We start from the raw sequence: 23,603 nt of genomic DNA on the forward strand, positions 1-23,603 counted from the left end.
TGTTGGGTTCTGTATCAGAACCTCTTCGGAGCATGCAATGTTCACCAAATGGGATCTCTGCTTGGCGGCCCATGTTGTTAACGCCTTGCAGCCTCGGACCTTCATTTCCATGTTTATCATGTTGTACAGTGGGGGAGATTCCGGCATTCTCACTTTTCTAAACAAAGCCATTTCTCCAGCTTTGTTTGCTGCTTTCAGAGAGAGTAAACCCAATTCTCTTCTAATTGCCAAAATGGAAGTTGAGTTTGGAAATTGGAGGACCTTGTGCCAAAAGTAACCCTCCAGTTTTTGCCATATTGTCGAGGGGATTGTTGGCATTGCTTCACCTCCGTACACCAGACTCGGCACAACTTTTTCCATATAGAACTTTAGTACTGGTAACAGCGATAAACGGGCGTATTTCCTGTCTATTATACGTGCCTGCATGGTAAGTTGTTGCGTCTTTTCCCACAGGTGTTTTTGTATAGTTTTCGCGCCTTTTGAGCTGTCCACCATTACACCCAAGTATTTAAAGTCTTTAACTACTTCAATATTTGAGTTTTCAATGTTCCAGCGCAGGGGCTTTGCCTTCTTTTTTGATGGTTTATCTAGAATCAAGATTTTTGTTTTTTCTTTATCTCCAAGTTCTTTTTTGATATATATTTCGCCAAGTTGTTCAGTTGTCTTTGAAGGCCAATTGCAGTCTGATCTAGGAGAATAACATCATCAGCAAAGAGTAAGCAAGACACTGCTGTTGGACCAATTTTGGGCAGGAAGGATCTTATGAGGTTGTCGTCCTCATTGTAGTCGCCCAAAAACGAAGTAAACAGGGCCGGGGCAAGAGGGCACCCCCGCTTTACCCCTCTGTGCGTTGGAATTTCCTCCGACAGCAGACCTTTTTGGTTTAACTTGATTCTCATGGTAGTCGCGGTGTGCAGGGCCTTGATTGGGTCAAGGATTTCTCTCAGTTCCAGTGTTCCAATCTAGACCATAACATCTCTCTGTCTATTTGGTCAAATGCTTGAGTGAGATCTATGAAAGCCAAGAACACCTTCTCGGTCCCAGTCATAAGTTTGTTTTTTATGATACTAAGTATCATAATGTTGACTGTCGTACCAGGGTTTTTCATAAACCCTGCTTGGAAGGGGTCAGTGCATGGAGAGGTTTTTGCCCGTTTTTGGAAACTTCTTAAGAGAAATGAGCCATAGATCTTTCCGATCGTGTCCAGCAGCGCGATGGGGCAGTAGTTGCCAGGGTCCGCCCTATCTCCTTTTTTGTGAATTGGAGCGACCACGGAAGAGGTCCAGGACCCTGGAATCGATCTTGAAAGGCAGCAGTTTTTAAAAACTTGGCTGATGAATGTGGCCCATTCTGCCGGGTGATTTTTCAGGTCTATGTTGGTGATTCCGTCTGGGCCTGGAGCTCTGGAGGATTTTAATCTCCTTATGGCCGTCTCGATGTCGTCTTTATTTGAGAAATCTTCCCAGCTGGTTATTTCGGGGTCCTCTTGAATGGTGATCGTCTTCGGCAGGGGGGGGCTGAAATATGCTGATGAAATGGGATTTCCAGCTTTCCTCCGAGATGCTGTTTATCGCCATGAGAGTCGACGCGCAGCCAATCTTTTTGATCAATTGCCAAAATGCTCCGGAGTTTTTGTCTGCTAGCTTTCTCATCATTTCCTATGAGTATTGCTGGTAGAGAGAACATCGATGGAATCTTAACCAGGATTTGTACCTTTTTGTTCATCTTGCTAAGCTTTCTTCAGACAATCGGAATTGGCATTTGCAGCCTGTCTCTTAAATTTCCTCAAGTTTCGTCGTTTCATTACCAGCTCCTTGTCATAATCATGAAGGGGTTGTTGATTTTCCCTTGGTTATTTCTGCAGGTTTGAATAGTACGGTAGTAATAGAGGTTGGTAGTCAGTTAGGGATGTGAACCCTCTCTCCTTCCTAGAGAGTTGAGTGGCGTCGTTTTTTTAAAGTTCTCTGATTCTTTCTGCTGTCTGCTGAGGTTTCCTTGCTCCGTTGATTCAATTTCTTTGGGCATTTGGAGTCTCGGACTGCTCTCAGTGGGCCACACGATTTTAAGGATGTTGTGATCGCTGGCCTCGGCCCGTATGACCTCAAAGGATGTAATCATGCTAAGCATTGCTTCAGATGTGAAAATATAGTCAATTGTTCCTTTTTGTGCGCCTCTTTCCCATGTCGGAATATGGCGAGCTGGGGGCAGAGACTGCTTGATGTTATGGGGATTTCTGGAGTCCATGAGCGATTGCCATAATTGTCAGCGAGATTCTGCCTGGAGTTTATGGCGTGGTGGATTGGTGGTTGAAACTTGCCTTGGACATTTAGTGTTCAAGTCTCCACTAATTATTATTAGAGGTTCGTCCTGGCCTGCAATAATTCCGTCGATCTCTGTTTCAATGAAGTTTAGGAATTTCTTGTCCGAGATGGCCTGAGGGTTACAATAGGTTGTAATTGTAGCAAGTCAGGAGGTTGTCGTGGGTTGGAAGCGAGCGGCAGGGCGCTCCCACTTCACTAGTACTGCCAAGTGGCTCTGGGTGGATGCAAGGTGTTTTTGAATTGAGAGATCAGAGCCTGATCAGACCGCCACTAAGAGTCCAGCCGAAAGGCGGATCAGTCGTCCTTTAGTTGCTGGCGAGACCACTACCGAGAAGCCGTCTATTGCTGGAGTGTCGAGGAGCCACGTTTCTTGTCGCGTTATAATGTCGAAGTCACCCAGGTCTCCTGCTTTTGTTCAGTGGTTGTGTCCCCTGGTATTCCAAGACATCATTTTGAGATCCACAGTAGTTGGAGTTTTCTCGATGTGAAATCCATTCGGATATACATGCCTTTTTAATCTCAAAGGAAATGAGATCAGAAATGCCTCAATATCTCCACTCTGCTGAGTATTTCCCTGCCTACCCAAGGCTAAGGGAAAACACTAACAGTATAATTAGCTCTCGCACTAAGCAACAAATACACAAAGAAAATATATGGCAACATGACATGAACAACATTAACAGTTTCTGAATAACCTTATCATATCCTGGGTAATTTTCCTTCCGCGGGATTCAATGTGATTTCTGCTAATGTTCAACCAAAGAAAGAATTGTCTCAAATCAGTTCTTAATGTTTCAAAGTCAAAGTAAAGTTTTGTTAACTAAAGTTCCAATGACAGCACATCTATTCTGCTTGGTGAAATATCCACTTTCCACTTCCACCAAACAGTACCCATGGTAACGCCAGTCATGATGCTTTGTCACTTTGACACTGTTCAAAAAGAAATGCAATATCCACAACTGTTAGTGATACGTAGTTCTTGGTTAACAGTTAGTATTTCCTTAGTTACAGTTTTAGGATTCACAATGATATATTTGACTGGGTAACTTCTCTGTGCTGCTGCTTCCTCTTCAACAACTTCACTTCTACTTGATTCACCATGAGAACAGTCACCGCTGTCACAGTACTCCACATTATTTAGATTACTATAGAGTGTTGCATCTACTGACAACCAGATTTACTACTACAGCTTCAGTGTTTTGTACTTCTAGACAGGCTTTGACAAGATATACTTTAACACCGTCAGGTAGGCAAGGCACTCTTCCTCTGAATATCTCTCTTCAAAACGGGCAGCGTCTTTGCCTCTTGTCTGTCTACCTCAAGAACCACTTGGGTTTGCCTTCAATACTCAATTCTCTCTGTCTTCCAGTGTCTCACACTACAGGTTGTATCCACTTCAAAATAGTGTTTACAAGCAGGCAGTTTCCCTTCCCCAATGTTACCTGCACCTTTCTGCCAGCTATCAGCCCAAGTAACTATTACCCAGAAGCCTTGGTGGCACTCCATAGCCTTAGGCAATGCTTGCACACTTGTATCTTAGGCTGGTTGCACTGTTAGTAACTTCACAGTAACAGTTTGATTGCTTTTTAACTCAGAGAAAGGCAGGTTTCACTGTTACAATGGGGAGACTCTTGGCTTGGGCAATGTGTGTTCTCTACTTCAATAATATATATACTTTAACCTCTTATATATGAAAGGTATGCCGCGTTAAAGTAAAGACTAGCGTTCAGTCTTAATTGTGGAGTCACATTTAGGCACACGCGACCACTTCTTAATGTCGTTATCAGAGTATAAAAATGAGTATTAAATTGTATTCCCATATAAAGTGAAGGATAGCTATCAGTCCTCCTTTAGGAATCACAATTACGCACATGCAACCACTCCTTCAGACAGTAACAGTCTTAAGGGTTCAACAATGGGTTTAAGCAGCATTTGCTTTTCTAGAGAGTACAAGGATTTTCATATTATATTCAAGAGCTACATTTCCATTGTTCCAGTATTACAGCTTCAACAAACAACTTCTGCTTTCTTTAAACCATACGTAAGTTTATAGGTAACTGGATAATGTTGCCAGCAATGCTTGCGCAAGGTATCAGAACACTGTGCTTCCCTCAACGGCTTCTTTAACACTTGCAGTGCTTCCAGCTTCTTTAGGGGCACACACCCTTCCTCTTTGAAGGGGTCTCCAGTCCAGCCACACGTTCATGGAGCCCCTCTCGCTGCGGATACCACCGTCTTGACAACTGCCCCTCGCCTCAGTCGCCAACATGTTTGATGCGTGGCAACCAAGGCAATCAGGTTCACATGGGGAAAGACCACTCTCCTGCACTCCTGCTGCGCAGTCTCTGCACTTCAGAGTTTGGGGTAACAGGAACCTCTCAAAACAGGCAGGTGAAATTGTCTGTCTCCACGTTCCAGCATCCATGTTGTGCTCCCACTTCTGCTTGGTTGGCCAGCCTTGTGCCTTCTTGCTAAAGCCTGCATTCCAGTCACAGTTCCAGCCCCTTCCAATTTCCTGCACCTGAGGGGGACTTTCATGCCTCCCAGGTTCCTTCAGGTGTGGCTGTTAGGCTTAATTCCCCATCTACTGCAACTGCATGCCTCTTACCGCCCTCTTCCTCATCCCAGTACTCCTGGGATTATCGGACTTGTAGTCCCCTTCAGCAAAGTGGTTTCTTTTAACTTCTGCAGTTTGGCAAACAGCCATCAAAATTGTGGCATTATGGGAAAAGTTAAACAGGGGGTTTTCCCAGTCTTCCTGGTCTGTTCCCCCCCACCCCCCAAGTGATCCTCCCGCAGTACATCTCCCCCATGGTCGGGATCAGGAAGTGTCTGCCTTTCCCCAAGCCACATGAGAAGGGTCCCAGACTAGATTTCTGGGAGGAATCATCACTGATTCATCACAATGGACTGCGCAGTTGAGTAAAATGTACAGGAGGACATTTTGAGGAAATCTCTTCTATGGACCTCAGAGCAAATCCCTTTGTCTCATCCCACATTGAAGACCCAATTTACATGGCAGTCCAACCTCAATGATCGCCCTTCTCCTGGTATTGCTTGGCACAGTTCACAACAGTTCACAACAAGGCCAGTCTTTAACACAACTCCATGTTTGGTCAGTTCCCTTTTGTTGGGGTCCCAGACCCTTCTCTGGTGGTCAATGGGCTCATATCACCACTGAGATGAGGAAGATTTCCTCTAATACTCTCAGGATTTGCTTTGAGGTCCAGGACCCATCTCTGGTGGTCAGTGGTTCTCTTTCCCACTGTGTCAAAGAAGGTTTCCTCGAATACTCTCAGTATTTGCTTTTGGGTCCCAGACCCTTCTCTGATTTATACCCAGTAGCGGGCTACCCACTACTGAGGCGAGAGAGAGCTTTGTGAACCAGCCTCCCCTTTATCCTTGTGTCCCCTCTGTGCCTCTTGTTACCTTGTGTGGGATAATGGTACATCACCGGGACTTCCTGGGACCCCAGGTCTTATCTCCTACTCTGCTGGTTCACTGTAGCCGCTCCTTCGTACTGCATGGTACTTTCTCCCATCTATTCCGCGACTCCGCTCTCATGCTCAGTCTTCTGCCCGGGTTAGCTCCTGCAGACCACGTGGAGGACTTCACTGGCATGCTCTTCTCTATGGTCCTTCGGTGGCGATTGGATCTCTTGCGCTGGTTAGTCTTCACACCTGCTGCCAGACGTAGTGACAGAGCAGCGATTGACATTTGATAGTTTGTTGTTACTTTTCATACCTTGTTTCCACTTGCTCCCATGTGGTTTGTAAAAGTCCTTTGTATCTGTCGATCGCTTAAACCTCATGCCTCCTCAGGGCCACCTCGTACCAGTACTAGCACAGCAAATGACCTTCATGTCCCCTTGTGCTCCTTTTCATCCTAGTACTTTTGGCTTTAACTTTATCTCTGGGGTTAAACAATACATATGTTTACGAACAATACGTAGGTTTACTAACAATACGTAGGTTTACTAACAATACGTAGGTTTACTAACAATACATAGGTTTACTTTCAATAAAATGGTTCTCAACAGTGGGGAGGGCTAGAGAATGTTGGGGAGTGACAACATTCAATGAGCTGCACCCCAGGTGAACGTCCATGTCCCCAGAGGCAGAGTCCCTCCCCATGTAGTCCTCCCGCATTAAACCACCTCTAGGGGGACTATTGGGTAGCGGCAGTACCTCCCTAGCCTCATGGAAAAGGGCTCTCCCTTAGGGAGAAGTAACAACACTGTGTGAATTGTCACACCTTCCATTAGGTAGATGTAGACTTATTTAAATTTTGCTAAGAAATAAAAACAAAATAAAGAAGAGCGGATAATGATGAGCAGCATCAAAATCAATGTAGAAACTGCTGAACACTACTGTGAGGACGCACTTAATATTGAGCAAATGTGATCATAAGGACACCCATACTACAGGATTACAAAGCAAAGGTTGTGACGGGATGGAAAAAGGGTCAGCATTGAAAACAGCACTGCTGTTATAATACACTGTCTCTTCCATGGAATCAATGCCCAAGGGTAATGCTAGCTCAAGCACACATTCTGTGCAATGCTGGATACATCACTAAACCCCTCTATATCACAAGATGTAATGCATGCAGGTGATATTATCAGGCAATATGGAGAGATTTTGAAGCAAGGTCCCCCTTTAAAGGCTTTGCCATGCAGTAAGAGAATTTGCTTTGCCAATAAGCGTCTTGCCATGAAGCTGTGTGAACACAGACATCTCTTTCCAACCAAGTATGCAGGCAATTAACCTAGTCTCCGCCCCATAACTCACCTGACTGCCTGCGCCCGCGGCGATGACTGCTGCCGTTGTCCAGGTTGAGCATCGAGAAGTTCTTTCTCCCTCTTTCAGGGCTGTACATGTACTGTGGAGGTTCTGCAAAAACACACAATAGAGCTGCAGTGAGCCCAGGTGCCATCTCAAAAGGGGTAGAGCAGTTCCTGAACACTCACCGGCTTAAGATTATTATAATTATTATTATGGTATTAACTGAGCACAGACCTAGCTTTGGGAAGCAAGGTAGCATTTGCAAGTCATAGAGGAAGTATTGGGCGAGGAAAGCATATCACAAGGGATCAATACAAGGAATCGGGGAGCTAACAATGGGCAAGGGGGGACGGGCAGTTTGGCAGCAAGAGCTCTGCAAGCAACCAGTGGAGGGAACAGGAGGGAGCAGATAGCCCACTCTCAGGCTAGGTGTGAAGTGGAGGGGGTGAGGACCTGGGGGTTAAGCAGGTGCCATTCTTTGCAGAGGAGGGTCTAGGATTTCTCCTAGAAATTGAGAAGCAGTGGGCGAGTCTAATGTTGACTGGAAGGAGGTTCCAGAGTCTGAGGGCATAAATCAGAGAGGAGAGTTCAGGGAGATGGTGAGTGGAATAAAACGCAGTAAATACGTTGCTGGCTGGGGTGCAAGCCAGTACACCTGCATGAATAACAGGCAATGTAAACAATTGAAAAGGGTCCTTTCTAGGGATGGTGGTCGCTGCTGAATGCCCCGTATGAAATACGGGCCAATAGAGGGCCTGGGAGTTTAGGTGCGGGGTGGGGGTGAAACAGCGCGAAAGCTGTAGGGAAGGTGCGAGGGGTAACAGCAGGGGGCCGGGGTAAGCCCGGCCCCCAAGGGAAGAACAAAAGGGGTTAGGGGTATAAGTAACCCCAGGAAGAAAGAGGAATCACAAGCCAGGTAAGGAGCTCACCTCTCTCGGGTAAGCTCCTAGGGCCTGGAAAAAGGGGGAAGGAGAAACGTTTGCCACCCAACCCACCCTGCAAAGAGAACGGAGGAAGGAGGAAGTAGGCAGGAGCCGGAACGCCGAGTACTTTCTTTCGGTACACGGTCCAAGAAAATCATAGGCGGCATGTGCCCAGGAACAGAGGCCCAAGGGTAACAAAGACTCGGGAGAAGCCTTGGGCAACTCCAAAACTGGACACAAGGTGCCCAAAAGCAAATGATTGTGTTATTGGTTTGTTGTTATGTATTTTCTGTATGAAAATAAAATGCCTACGGCCTATAATTTTTCCACAAACAAGATTGGTCTGATATGTTATTGCTGCTTAGGTAGGGATCAGGTAATGGCAGCAAAGGGAGCCCACACTACTCAGGCTAACAATCCCACAGCTGTTCATCTCCTGTGTTTTTTGTTGTTGTTGGGCAGTTGCCCTTATCTGCAAATTTGACAGATGTTGACAGATTTCCAAGGGTGGGGTTATCTGGTTGCCCCTCTGTGAAGTTGTGCTGAGCGACATTGTGCACGACAATAAGAGAGGCAGGGAACGGAAGTAGAAAAGCAAATTCCCATTTATGAAAAGAAACACTGTATCTTTAGACATTGTTTGTGCGTGAGAGGCAGCCACCCTGCACTGGGACACGCAGGCACATTCTGCCCCCTTACATCAAAAGTGTGGGCCGAGCTGAAGTGCAGTTTCCCTGCGCATTCTGAAACCCCTTTACCAAGATGGCACCTTCCAAGAAAATAATTTGGAGGCGAATTGTTCAGGACTGCTACACACTTGGCGAGTCGCTTGGAGAGTGCTGCTTAATTAAGCTTTTTTGGACTTTTCTGAAGTTTAGAAAAAGCCAAAACAAATTCGAAATATTTGCCGTAAATCCAACCACTTGCATATTTTGGAGTGTGTCTAAAATATGACTTTCAGCTGTGGAGCCTGAAAAATAGTCCTCAACCGGCTGATGGTATTTTAACATTATCCTCCCAGGTCTCGCTTTCTCCAGCCCTTGCGACCAGACTGGGGCATTTTGCACATTCTAACGCTACTGTATCTTCTGTTTTGTTCTCAGGTTTAAAAGAGAAAAGACAGGAACATTGTACTTGTTTTCTTACCAAGCAAAGTAATAACATTATTTTCAAAATTCATTTATTCTCACAATTTTAAGAATAGAATAATTTTGACCTACATACCTGCCACATGCTTGGGCATGGAATTAACCGATTTCCTCCCCAAAAAAGTTGACTGACGCTTTTCCTCCAAAACTCTAAAATATTCATAGAAACACACTTTCCTCTCCACCTCACCATTTCTTTCTTTTATACTTTCTGTGAAGCACGTTTTAGTTTTTAGCATGCTTTAGAGTGCCATGGAGAGAGCTTGCAGGTCCTTCAACTGGCCAACTTGCAATATCTGCCCAGAACAAAAGGACTGGAGACGCTTGAGGAAGCCTGGTCTTACTGGCACACATTTGGTGCTTTGATGAGAAAACATCTCTCCCTAGAGTGTCACATCTGCTTCAGGACCAGGTAAGCTGTGCAGCCACAAAGCCTGGAAGCCATTGTTGGGCCACGGGTTGAAAAGTGTCATGCGAAGCTTAGCATTACCCATCACTTCTGTGTGTGCTTCTTTACTAAGCACCAGCTGGTAACTCCCAAGCACCACCAGTGTCAGTCAGACATGGAATGAACTATTCGTGGTTGGCAATAGGGCAATGCCACCATCTTCAAAAACTAGTGCAGTTGTGGGTATTGACCTACGCCTCCTGTGATTTCTGATCACTTGCTATTCTGACGGGAGTTGTAGGGCAAAACACCCGAAAGCCCATAGGTTGCCCATCACCGCCCAGAGGATGCTGGTCCTCTCTCAGTATACCCTTGCCCAGAGCCCGTTACCTGACTGCCTCCTGGCCTGCGCGTAGCCCCTGGAGTCATCGAGCCTTGGTGAAGAGATGGTTTTCTTTAGCAGTTGTGGGCTGAACTGGATATCGGATGAGTCTAGAGAAGTGACAAAAGTGGGATCAGTGGGACGCTAGACATGGCTGCACAGCAAGTCTATGATCATGTGATCCTCCACACACTTTACAGGAAGGCTACTGAGCAGCAAAGAGGAACCTTTCTTCTACACAACAGGAGCCATTAGCCAATGCAACATGAAAAAAACAGACAGTCCTGATACTCTGAGAAACATAGCTTTAAAACTGAAGCCAATGTTGTGCGAAATGATGAGTATCCGGGTTCATTGAAGGTTACTGAAGTAGACACGCAGGTGTCATAACAATTAATGGATGTTTTTTCTAAAAATCAGCCCATGCTCGGGTCTTTGCAAGAAGTCCTTCCAATCCTCTCCTGTTGATTCCATACCCGGGACAGTATTGAAGACCATATGCAGAAGCTTATAATGGCCACATTCCATCAGCCTCCCGGTGAGACGCTAAAGGGCTGTGTGGAAAGGACCACACCACTCCCATTGCACGCAACACAGAGACAAATGCAACTAGAAATTAAAATAAATGTACACTGCTTAAACATACTTAAAATTTGAACTTGTAGTTGGTGTTTTCCTTTAACAAACCTGACAGCACAATTGTCTTGCAATTCCCACCCCTCGGGACCTTAAAATTAAACAACCCCCCCCACTTCCATCACATACACTTTCCTCTTTTTCACATCCCACCATGACCATATCCACCCATGCATGCATCCATGCTCCACTTGGAGCCATCAACTAAATGAACATTACACCCGATCCACCTTCATGCATTGGGAAGACACACACCTTTTCTATGAACTTGGATTTTATGCTCTCACAACGTCCCACCACCCCCATTTTTGCCGTTCACGTTCATATATGTCAACACGCCCCATTGCACTCGGGAGAGCTAATCCAGTCCTAGTATGTTCTCTGCTTTCTGAAACTTGTAATTTTGCTTTTAGAATAGGGCAAGGCCAGGACTAGAAATGACAGAATGCAAAACAAAAAACAGCACTAGACTAATAATTCCCAAATGGAATGGGGCACGTCACCATTTATGACAATCAACTCACAGTCATTCTGCCATCATGACCATGCCAGGTGCATGTGCCGTTTCATCTTCACCATCACCATAGTCGAGCTTTGCCAGCCACCCAAGTCCTAGAACGGCAAACATGCACACATGCATCTCCTATGCTAAACTCCCTAGAGTTTCCAACCACATCGACTACGGTCACCAAGGGTGTTCAACCAAGGAAAAAGCACATTGAGGCCACACAAGTGGGGAAAGCGCGCTATATAAATAACAAAATACAATACAATCTCCAATTCACTCCATAAGTTAACCCTCGCCCTGCCATTTGATCTCATCCAATAAGAATACCACTTCGACCATGATGATGTGCCTCACACTAGCTTAAGTGGCGTGCACCGTGTCACAGAATGCAGTGTTACACGTTGCCCATTTTCCGTCTTGTCAAGAGCAACTCTCCAATCAAAGCATATTGTACTGCTTCCTTAATAAGACGATTGACTCTCCTAACCAAACTGTTCCCCTAATGGTAATTAATGCAAAGCCTTGCAAACAATGTCCTATAGACATTTCAATATGAAATTCACATGAAATAAACCCATTGTCATTACCTGTTATAATCCTTGGCATTCCTGCTCTGCCGGAAATTCTGTGCATAAATTCTCAAATTCAGATGTGGTCACAGATTCAACAGGCACCACCTCAATCCACAACAACCAAGGTCCGTGTTAATCACAAGCCACATGTCATCAGGCACTTCAGCTGGCTGGATTGGCTGCGTGCAGACGTCATTATGCTTCTCGTTCACATTTTATTCTATTCCCATAACCTCCACAGGACTCCTCTCTGGCCACTATTGATCTTCATGAAGTCCTCTGAGATCGGCTTGGCGTTCTAGCCCTGTCCCAGTGCACTCCTTACCGTCTCCTTAAGCAGAACCTGGGGGGCTCAGAAAAGGTAGGCAGGAACTCGACAACGTTTAGTCAGGTCAATGTGATCATCTTCCGCAGCCTCGGACAGAACTTCCTCAGAGCCTGTGAATCTGGAGAACACTTCTCGTACAACTCTAATTCCCAGCAAGAACACACTGCATTCATTTCAATGGAACCACCACCACTGAGCCCAAGGGACCAGGTGAAGCAAGCCACCAAATATGAAGACTGGCACATCCCGGCTATTCACTTACACACCAACAATAATCACCCCTCACTTATCCAAGAATCCACATTGCAGAAACTCCCCCTCTCTCACTCCAGTCAGTCACATTACCTACGCATCATGAAACACTGATTAGGGCCTCCAAAGATCACAGGGAACAAGAAATAACATTCCTGGTAAAAGGAACACCAAACACCAAATTCTCTAGTGTTCACTCTGTTTATATGAAATAGAATAGGTAGTGCAGGCAAAGCTGAATTGCCTGGTGAGCTATGAGACCAGACTGCTAAGGAGCCAGTACCAGCTGGGAAACCAGAACCAGCTTAGGTGCCAGAGGCACAGAGGCCAGGAGGAAGGTGAGGTGCCAGCCACTATATTCCTACAGGACCTTACCACCTAGTGAAGCAAGCAGGGCTTTGCATTGCTAAGAGGCATAGCCACCAGGCCGAGTGAGCAGGTCGCTAGTTTCCTTGGAGCCTGACCACCTGGCAGAACAAGCAGGACACTATATAACCAGGAGGTCGAACAACCTCGCTGAATGAGCTGGGTAATATAACGCTAGGAAGCCTTACCGACCTAGCAGAGCGAATAGTTTGCTATATCCCCCAAATGCCTAATCCGCCTGGCAGAGAGAAGACAGGCACTTTGTTTATAGAAGGCCATGGTATATAGAAGGTCCTAGCCCCTGCAAGGCGAGTGTCCCCTTCCCACACTGTGCTCCCTGCTTCCCCTTTTTTCTGCTTTTTCCCTGCTGTTTGCATCCTTCTTCTGGCTTTCCTTTTTCTACGTCCTCTGCCTTACCTGGCTTTCTTGTGTGACCTCTCCCCTTCCCTCTTTCCCACCCGACCTGCCTCCCCTGCCCTTGATTGGCCTTTCTTTCAGAGGAAGCCAAAACCACCTTTTGGGACCAGGACTGCTCTACTCCATCTTGCCCCCCCAGAGTGCAGTGATTGGGCCTGCAGCCCTATTTAGACCCAACAGCCAGGGTAACCCCTTGCCCATTGCAGTCCCCTCAGCAAAGAGCACCAGAACAAAGGGCAGCTCCCACAGAAGCAACTCCAGATCACTGATGAGGCCCAACAAGGATGAAACACGTGTATGGGGTTGCTGTTGGAACTCTTGTTTTTGTGCTTAATTGCCCATGTGGGTGGGACAAAGTCTGATAAGCAAATGGATATTTCCCATCTGTGAAAGGTACAGTGAGCTAAAGTGTGGCTGCGGAATATCGTGCGGGTACATTCCAAATGAACAGGTCAATGGGCCATGTTCGTTCTCGCAGAGGGGCACCTATGGACTATTTTTCGATCACAAAGTATGCTTCCTTTCTTTTTAAATGGCTTAGTCTATTTCTAGAATGTCTACTTGAAGCCACACAAACCAGTTTGCTTTTTTTTGTAGCATTTCAAATCTTCAAATCACATCACACATGAGAACAAGCTGCATGCGCTCATGTGAAACAATGTGTGCAATTCCCGTGAGGAGAGGACACTTTCTTTCTTGCTGCTGCTGTCTTTTTTCAACGTGCGCTGGGAGTTCTAAGAACTCGCGCATTTTGTATTTCCAACTCGCCTGCTCGCTCACTTCCAGGAGGAGGCGGAGCGCTGTTCCGTCACGTGACTGATCACCTGACCTACCCAGGCACAGAAAACAGAGCCCAGCACACCCTTGCGGCGTTAAGCCCGAAGGAGAAAAGGCCGCTGGCTGTTGTGCGGCTGTTTGGCGCTGGAGGTGCACAGGTCAAACGCTAGATTGACGGATAAACAACATCTGGGTAACTGTATCCAGAGTTGAGCTCGGAGATCGGCTGTACACCGTACATCGGACAAACCAGGTGAGCAAACCCCGCACCCTTAGCAAACACTCTACTCTATTTAATAACGAACGACAAGCAATAGCGTACAACGTTGGATTTAAACATTTTACCATCTGGGTAGGGTGTTGCCGAGAGTTGCAGGAGGCCAGATACCTTAGATCCCTAATCCCCCACAGCTCAGAGAACACTTACAAACTGAGCTGACCTAACTATACATCTGCAAAGTATAGGGTACTCTTACCAAAAGAGAATGGCTGATACACAAGGCCATATTGGAAAACTTAACGTGGACTCAGCAGCATCATCCAAAATGTCGTCTGCTGGTCGCCCACATGTGGAAAACCTGACACACCCACACACAAGATCACAGTTACGAAGATGGAACTCACTGGCCACCTCAAGTAAATCCCCACGGTCGCAGCCGATCTATCGTAAACCTGAACGCAAGTCAGACTGCGACGGTGATTACACGGGGGAGACAAGCCGTCTATCATCAGCATCTGAGCCTGAAAATAGACAAGATCTAGATAAAGACCTAGATCATACACAAACAAGAGAAGAACTACCAAAAACTCCTAATGTTAGGATCAATAAACAGCGACACACCACAAGTTTGCAGAACGCGGGCCACAATCGGATATCAAGTTGCCCAGCTGTGATAGGTCTCACTCCCTCTAACACAAAAGGAGACCCAGAAAATGACCTCTCAAGCGTCCCATCGAACAACGATATCTGTGATGCCGAGCCAGGCAAGAATGGTTCTCCTTGCAATTCAACTCTACAAAGCGACAGGAGCCAGGGCACGACCCACGATGAATGTAGCATTCTATCACAGGCTACTGAGATGGGAACGTCAAAGGAAAGCTCATATCAATAGACATGATTCCTCCACACCCACCCCGAGGAGCTCACTAACAAACGGAGAAGAACATCTGTACCCAACACAAAAAATGGGACATACGGACGACTGGGTCGGTGCCTCAAAAGACGATGAGGTCTTCCACCAAGCACATCACGATATAATCGAGACCCTTCGCATCAATGAGCCAATCGCTACGGGATCCAACAGGAGGAACTCACTGGAGGTCGTTAACAAGATACTAAACGACATCACTCTAATAAATAAAGCATGAAGCGCCATAGCAAAAGACAAACTGGTCACCTTGAACACAGAGCCCAGCGTCTCCGAGGCCATTGAAGACATTGTAGATGTAATGAAGGAGACCTTGGGAGCCCCGCCCGTAACACAATGGAAAAACGCCTATGGGAAACGCAGGCGCATTGATCACAGCCTATCTCCGACCCTTCCTTGTTCACAGAGAAAAGGTACCAAGATCTCTACACAAAACTTAATGAGACCATCAACTCCACCATCTAGACACGGAGGCCTCTCAGAAATGGCACAATCACCTACCCCTCTCCTGTCATCTTCGTCTGACTCTTCTTACTCAGAGTCTCAGCTCAACAAACCAAGTTGCCATAGTCCTCGAATACCTCAACTCCCACTAAAAAAACATGCGGAGTCTTCTTCTGATATAGTCAGCTGCATTATGAAAGAAATACAACCGCTTGTAATGTCCTCTCTTGCAATATATATAGCTCCGTTTTTAAAACTGTATGAGCAAGTAGATGGGAACCTCAGAGACCTGTCCACACTAGTTGCAATGATCAACTCAAAACTGGTAGGTCTGGACATGGAAACCACATTAACAAATCAAGCGCAACGAGACTCCAATAAAAGAATTGAGGCTCAATTGAATACTCTCCTGGACCAAAGGAAATCCAACGGATCGGAAAAAAAGGTACTGGCAGAAATCGCTAAAGAAGCACTCAACCTCTTAAAAACAAGGAAAACTCCAACGCAGTCTGCCAACGATGAACACTTTAGCATCCGTCTGGATTCTCAGGAGCTGACATGTACGAACAACAAAACGGGTCTACAGGCGTGCACCAACCTGGAGCCCAACTTGAATAAACAAACTTCTCCACTGCAACAATCCGAGAGCACAATAATCGAAAACCAAGGGGCGATTCGCCCCCTGCCTCCACCAATAGATCTAACCAAAGATGACACCACACAGCAGACTTGTTTACACGTCGACACTAGATCGGTGGAGACAAGTAACCCTGAAGTATATGATAACACATCAAAAGCTATTCCATCTAACACGCACCCACAGGCTCAACTAAACAAGCCTTGCTTTCAAACAATCCTAGATAAAACAAGATCGACACTAAATCCAGCCTCCCTTGATCCACAAACACCGACTACCTCAACTAACATCGAGAAATGTGCCAGACTACAAGATTGCCCCTCTGGGCACCTCGACACTGAAACTGAAAGAAATAAAGGAATCTTCGCGATCTTAAAATACTAATCAGACCACGAGGACACATCCAAACCAAACTAGAAAGGAACCTCAAATTAAAAAAACAAAAAATCAACGCACCAAGAACACACGACGCGGAAACAATTCCAGAAAGTTCTTACGCAACATAAAAACAGTAAATGTAATTGTAAACCAGAACACAAAATCTGTGGATCTAACCCCGAATAAAAAGATCACAGAAAAGGAGGCAATAAGCGAGCACGCTAATCAAAAAAGCGAGGATTCTGACAAGGAAGCTGACCTATTGAACGAGTTGATAAATATGTCAACGTATGATGACACAGACGAATTGGTGCCAATCGATCCCAAGACTTCAATTGGGTCACCTTCCAGTTCAAATGACCTTTTACGAGACACAGTAAATAGGAACACTGAACAAAAATCAACACCTGCATTGTTGCCCTCACAAGGTTCTACGTTACAAGGAACCTGTACAATGATCCCCAAGAATGTAAACATTGAAAAAGCCTCACCGGTGAAGGCCAGTCCTATCTTCCTCACTCTGACAGAAAGACGGGAAAGGCTGCTCAAGAAAAACGAGGATAGAGACTGTCAGAAGACAAAAAATCTCAAAAGCCTGATAGAATCAGACCGCAAGAACGAAAATCGGGAGCTTTATGACGACGTTCGAAAATTTGCACCAAATAAGTGCTATGGAAAAGAACCTTCGGCAACCAAAGCTCCCGCAACAAAACAAGTGCCTGGCGATTATAAAAGAATTATACCCCACCAAATTGAACAATTAGGCATTAAAGCACCCATACCCACCTACAAAATAAAGATTGAAAGACTAGAAAGTCAAGACGACGTGATCATGAATCGCAACAATGTTCTACGACTACTCCACTGTGTCCCGCGTCTGAGAACGATACAATCGTATGACATCAAAACAGTGGAATTTCCACGAGAAGGTCAAAATGACCTTGTTATACTACATCTGAAATCAAAAATTATAACCAACAGTATCTTGGATGCTACACCTGAGCTGTTGTCGCTCGGATTTGACACTCTGGAACTAATCGACGAAGACACCCACAAAAGTCATTTCAATAAAATTATAAATCTACAGCCAGTCTCATCCTTCTGGAAGAAAAGTAACGAAGTGAAGAGTCTTGAGAAAATGCAAGAGGCTGGCCAACATAACAGAAATCAGTGCTCCAATAACGTCTGCGGCCTGAGAAAAGTGGAACACGTCCAAAACGACTCGGTGGAACAAATCCAAATCACAGTCGCTGGCACCAAAGCTCTCAACAAGAAAAATGGCACAGGGGAACTAGAAAACAACGAACATGACTCAACGGACAATTGGGGGTGGCTCGCAAAGGCCCTGAATAAAACAACTCAAAGCTAACGCCAACTAGAAAACTCGCCCCTAACAACTAAGTTTGGATCCTGGAACACCAGAGGTTTTGTGCACCTATTCCAAGAGAGTTGCTTCCCAGAGCTGGATGTCGTGTGCCTCCAAGAAACGTGGCTGGATAATCGCCCCATTGCTGGAGAATACGAGATTGCCTTTAATCCAGCCATCAAACAACTGATGGGTAGGCCCATGGCCGGCCTTATCACCATGATCAAAAAGAGATCTGGATATCAAATCCTCAACACTGAAAACGTGACTCCATATATTCAGGCAACGACAATTGCTCATAATTACGAAGAAAATAAGAAAATCCGCATCCTGAACCTATACTGGAACCACAAGACTAAAAATGGTAATGGATATATAGACCAAGTTACAACTATAATAGATGATTGGCTCGAAACAGACGTTGGTGCTGATATTGTGATCTGTGGAGACTTGAATATGAACTGCCTAACAGCTAACAACGAATCGAATCCAAAAAATCCCAACAAAACACAACTCGCCAGTCAATGGGCGACAGAGATGGAGTTAAGAAATCTCATGCTGATGAACGGAAACTTAGCAGGAGACATACCAGCCCAACCTACCTGGTCCAGAGGCACCCAACGATCGACGCTTGACTACTTCTACGTCAGCGAGAAAATACATCAACATGCAACATCCCTCACGGTGCTCCCTATGACCAATAGTGATCATGACTTAGTCATCCTGACATGTACCACAGACTACGGACTCAAACCCACAACTTGGACATTCCCGGTAATGATCGAATCCAACAGGGTGAGACTGAAACTAAAGAAAACAGAGGTCAAAAACATACTAACCACATACGTAGACGATCAAAAGGAGACTGAATACATCCATCTCTTAGACGACTACAAAGAAAAACATCAAGGATCCAAAGCCCGTGGCTTTGTTGCTAGACACAAATTTGATCTAGAGTTGAGAAAAAGAAAGAGAACTAAGAGCGCAAATAAGAAATCTATCGAAAACAAACTTCAAAAGCTACTTAACTGCAAAAAGAAACTGTAAACAAAAGTACAAAAATTGGTTACGATCACACAAAGCAGTTATGATGCAGAACGATTCAGAACTAATAATGCAAAAACTGCAAAACAAAAACTCCTCTGCTTTCTGGAAAATAATAAACAACACAGGAGCCCCACAAATGGCATTACTCACAAACACAATTCCTGAAGCTGAATGGATACAACACTTCTCGAAGCTATATAGCAAAAGAACAACTGTAGCAGAGACACCATCACCTACTTTAGAAAAATGGAAGCTGGAATTCGACAAAAACGACATTGAGGAGATAATAAAAAGAGCTAGCTCCTCCAGAGCCCCAGGCCCGGATGGTCTAACAAACCACACAATCAAAGAAAATCCAGAGCTGTGGGCAGAGCTATGTCACATGATGTTCAAAAGAATAGCAGCTAACTGCAAGAGTCCGGACTCATGGAAATGCGCAATAATCATTCCTATCTTCAAGAAAGGGAATCGATCTGATCCAACAAATTATCGACCTATTGCGCTGCTAGATGTTTTGGGCGAAGTGTACGCGACTCTCTTACAACAACAACTTGTAAAATGGGCAGCTGACTCAAAACATCTGGACCCACATCAGACCGGCTTTGTCAAGGGTGTAGGCTGCTCCCTGAATCTTCTCTTAATCAACCTTCTTAAAATGGAAGCAATAAGAACAAGAACCCAAGTGCATCTCGCACTGATAGACTTCTCACATGCCTTCGACAGTATAGATAGAGAACTACTATGGGAGAAAATGAAGAAGTGGGAATGTCCAAAAGATCTGATATGGGCCATCAAAGAGCTACACACTGGCACAAGCATCAAAATCCATCTGGACCAAAAGGGCACCCTGTCCAAAGCGATAAACACCTATAGCAGGGTTAAACAGGGTTGCCCACTGGCTGCTATAATATTCAACCTATTCTTATCGGACATTGGAGATGCAATTGACAGCGTGCGCTCCTTCTCTCCAAAAATATATGGAGCCCCGTTAAGCTGGATGCTTTACGCCGACAACCTAATATTGCTAGACGTAACACCCATAGGCCTACAGCGAAAGATTGACGCAGTAGACCTCTACGTGAGAGCTAATGGCTTACAAATCAATAAAAAAAGTGTGAGGTGTTAACATTGCAAAACTTGAAAACAACAAAGCATAAAAAACCTAAATGGCATTTGGGAAAAGAGTGGCTAAACAACACAACAAACACAAGATACCTAGGCATGCAAATTAACTCGAGCCTGAACGACAGTCAATGGGAACAGATAGCCAAATCCAAATGTCTGCAATTTGCATGCCAAGCTAGCGTCTTACATAAGAAATACGGTAAATTTTCAATAAAACCGGTAAGGAACTTTTACTCCCAAAAAGGTAGTGCCGGCCCTGATTTTTGGTGCTGAAAATGCCCTCGGATGCCCCGCGGATGTCTGGCCTACCTTAGAAAACATCTTCTGGGTAAGAGTTCTGCAACTACCAAAGGGTACATCAACTGCTTGCATCAGATACGAGCTAAACCTAACATCAATTAATGCACGAGTCAGTTGGAACCTGCTGAGCCTCTTTAGAAAGATAACCATGAAGAAAGTGGCCCTACAATTCGAAATACTACAAAATCCCAGCAAAGGAAATCCCAACTGTCTGCTATCAATGTGGTATAAACGCTGCGAGGAAATTATGGCTTTTTATGACATCAACCTAAAAATCCTACACGACAATCCGAATGCTGCAAAAACTAAGGTCTGGCGATTAGATTGGATCATGACTGGGAACTTAAGATCAGCCAACAACTTAATGAAGGAGGTGCCGAGCGAAGCAAGAAATCTAAACACCCTACAGCCTTATATCGAACTGTCCCCAGACAACGGCAGCAGAGCTTTGTTTCTACACTTCAGATTAAATGCATTTAAAACAAGAGAGTGGACTAGAGAGCAACGCAAAATAGAAGAACCCAATGCAGCCTGCAGATTCTGCAACAAGAAGGAAGAAACTCTAAAACATTTAACACTCGAATGCAAAAGCCTACACCGGGAGAGATCATTGACATTAGGGCCCCAATTAATGAAATTTCAAACGCCAAGTGCGGACGATTGGTGGCAAGCTCTGTTCGACAGCCGGGAAAAACACCTGCATTATGCGTTAATTCGCTTTTTGAGCCCGTTGAAAAAACTACTGATATAACACCTAAAATAAGGACAAAATTGTGAGAGTGAAGCAAAGGCGAAGGATCGAAAACGACTTACAAAATCATGATGCTAAGGTGCCATCAGACGAGAGTTATCCGAACACTCAAGGAGAGAAGAATGAACTAATTGTAGTGAAACATTCATCTCCTTTCTCTTTTTAAAGGCATTTTATGCCAACAAAAATAATAAAAAAAAAAAAAAGAAACAATGACTACAAACAGGCGCCACTATCACACAATTTCTTTTTTCCCCATTTTTGGAAAAATACATACGTACAACTCAATAGACATTGGGCCACATTATGAGGTTGGAGGTAGCCATGTCCTTAATAACGGCATGGCTACCCCAAACTCGGATCCGGCTCCGGGTCCCGCAAAAGGGTAATAACCGGGCCATTCCGACCTTTGCGGGCCTGGTAATTCCACTTGCGCGGGACCCGGAGCCGGTACGTCCCCATTCCCATTGAGCCCTTATAGGGCTCAATGGGAATGGGGAGGATGGTAGCAGCGGTACCGTTCATAACGGTACCGTTGATACCATCCTCTACTGCTTGCGGGTGCCGCTCTGCACGTCTGGTCTGACCAGGCGTGCAGAGCGGCACCCGCGGCTGAACTCGTAATGTGGCGGCATGGTAACAACGGCGCAGGTAGCACTACCGTCGCCGTTGTTGCCTTACCGCCACAGACGTAATGAGGCCCATTGTTGTTGTACCCACTTTATGCTCTAGTTCAATGGGGAGTGGCCATTTGTTTGAATTGTGGCCTAAGTAGTTAAAAGTGCAAAGTAGCCTTGAACAGTTCAAGCATTGTGCTGGTCGCAGGAGCATGCTAAAGAAAACACCTTGACAAATGAATATAGAGCCTTTAGCTGTGGGGGCTTATGCCCTGGGCCTGTGTGTCTAATGTGCAGGGCGGAGGGCAATAAATCCTGGCTACACCACTGATCTAAGGTCAAAGCTTTTTTCTTAAATCCTAAGAAAGCCACGTTGTTATTCTCACGAGCGGAGTCCTCCAGAAAGAGCCTGACTGCGTGGCGGAACTTGAGTGCACCCTGGCGGAAGTATGGGTGAAATTTCCTTCAGATACTATTATGTTCAAAGGCCACATTATAGCAGGAATCGTCAACTAAGTTCCAATTCTTCCTATGAGGACTTGCTGCCGCTGTGCTGGTCACTTTGCCAGGTCAGAAATTAACATGGCATGGCTCTTGTTGAACTAATGCAGTTCCGTGAGCCGGTATTCATGCAGTCCAGGAGCAGTCCATCCGATCACCAAGCTACAATGCAAAAATCTTTCGTTTCAACAAGTGGATGATTGATTCATATATGTTTCTGTCATCTAACTACAGGGAAATTATTAGTTGTACCGACACCTGCAATGTTCCTCTGTCTGGCACTTTATTTCTGGATGCCAGCACTGACAATGAAGACAGAATAATATGGCCAAAATTCAATATTTTCATTAGGTAGACAGCAATTCAAGTGGTTGAAGAGAGTCAGACTTTTCTTTGCTAATTGAACTAAATTAAAACCGAACTAGTGAAACGAATCTTTCAATTAAAAATTTGTACCAGTGAGCAGTCCATAAGAGATGGGCCAGGTTTTGCCAGAGCTCACACACCAGACTCCCTTTCATCCTAGATTCAGGTCTGGACACATTTTGATGATAGCTTATGCAAGTTCAAGAAATCACACCCCCTCCAGCACATTATTTCTCTCCCGTCTCTCCAGAAGAAATTGAGACCAAGCCGAATACCACCAAGCCATCTGCAGACCCCCACCCCTACCTTTGTTTTCCTAGAGGTGACACTGTGCCTTTGCTATGCCCATTATTCAAATTATCGATTACTCTTTTCCACAGGGTCTCAATTCAGCACTCATTTGCAGACCCAGTAAATCCAGCCAATTACCAGCCCATATTCATCCTTCCTCTCCAATCCAGAATTTTTGAAGCTACTGCCACCAGGCAAATGCAAAATGTTCTGTTGACCAATAACATTCTGGACAGCCATCAATCTTAATCTTGCCCTGGTCGTGGGATGGAGACAGGTCTTCTGACTGCATGGAATGTCACCCTAGCTGCCTCTTTCTCCAGCCACAGCACCCTGATCTGGCCAATGGATGACTCTGCAGCATTCAACATGGCGGGTCATGTTGTTTTGATAAACAGACCTGTCCTGTACGTGTCCTGTGAGGTACTTGACTGGCCATCAACAATTCTGTCAGGAAGGCCCCAGCAGACAGTACTCTGCTCATGAAGAGCTTCCTTTGCTACAACTCTTTTCTTAGCCATCAATTTGTACATTACATTCTTCTTTAATTTTTATTTTATTGTTTCAGTTCATAGAACGTTTCACATATATAGAACAATGACAATCCAATCTGTAATCAATCAAATTTCATAATATGCTAAACATTGGGTAGTCACAGAGCCAACCCTGACAAAACATGTGCAATTTCACAGTGTTGAATTCAAACTGGCCGTACCAAAGTACATTAATAGACAGTAAAATTCAATAAAAATAAAATAAAAGCTCATTATCAGCACTATAAAACCAGTTTGTTAATAAATAAGTCTTTGACTAAGTGGAACTCCGCTGAG

General features: G+C 45.1%; 1 protein-coding gene across 2 annotated transcripts in view; it reads right to left on the reverse strand.

Moving 5' to 3' along the window:
• PLEKHG2 (pleckstrin homology and RhoGEF domain containing G2) overlaps positions 1–23,603 on the reverse strand; it is a 718,440-nt gene that overhangs the window by 120,723 nt on the left and 574,114 nt on the right. For both annotated transcript variants that reach the window (XM_069644246.1, XM_069644245.1), the window contains 2 exons: positions 9,955–10,056; positions 7,112–7,213 (listed from right to left, as the gene is read on the reverse strand). In XM_069644246.1, coding sequence (XP_069500347.1) covers positions 7,112–7,213; positions 9,955–10,056 — 204 coding nt within the window. The remainder of the gene's footprint in view (positions 1–7,111; positions 7,214–9,954; positions 10,057–23,603) is intronic.

This window comes from Ambystoma mexicanum, chromosome 2p, assembly GCF_040938575.1.
Source record: "Ambystoma mexicanum isolate Mex_15411 chromosome 2p, UKY_AmexF1_1, whole genome shotgun sequence".
NCBI classification, from domain to species: domain Eukaryota; kingdom Metazoa; phylum Chordata; class Amphibia; order Caudata; family Ambystomatidae; genus Ambystoma; species Ambystoma mexicanum.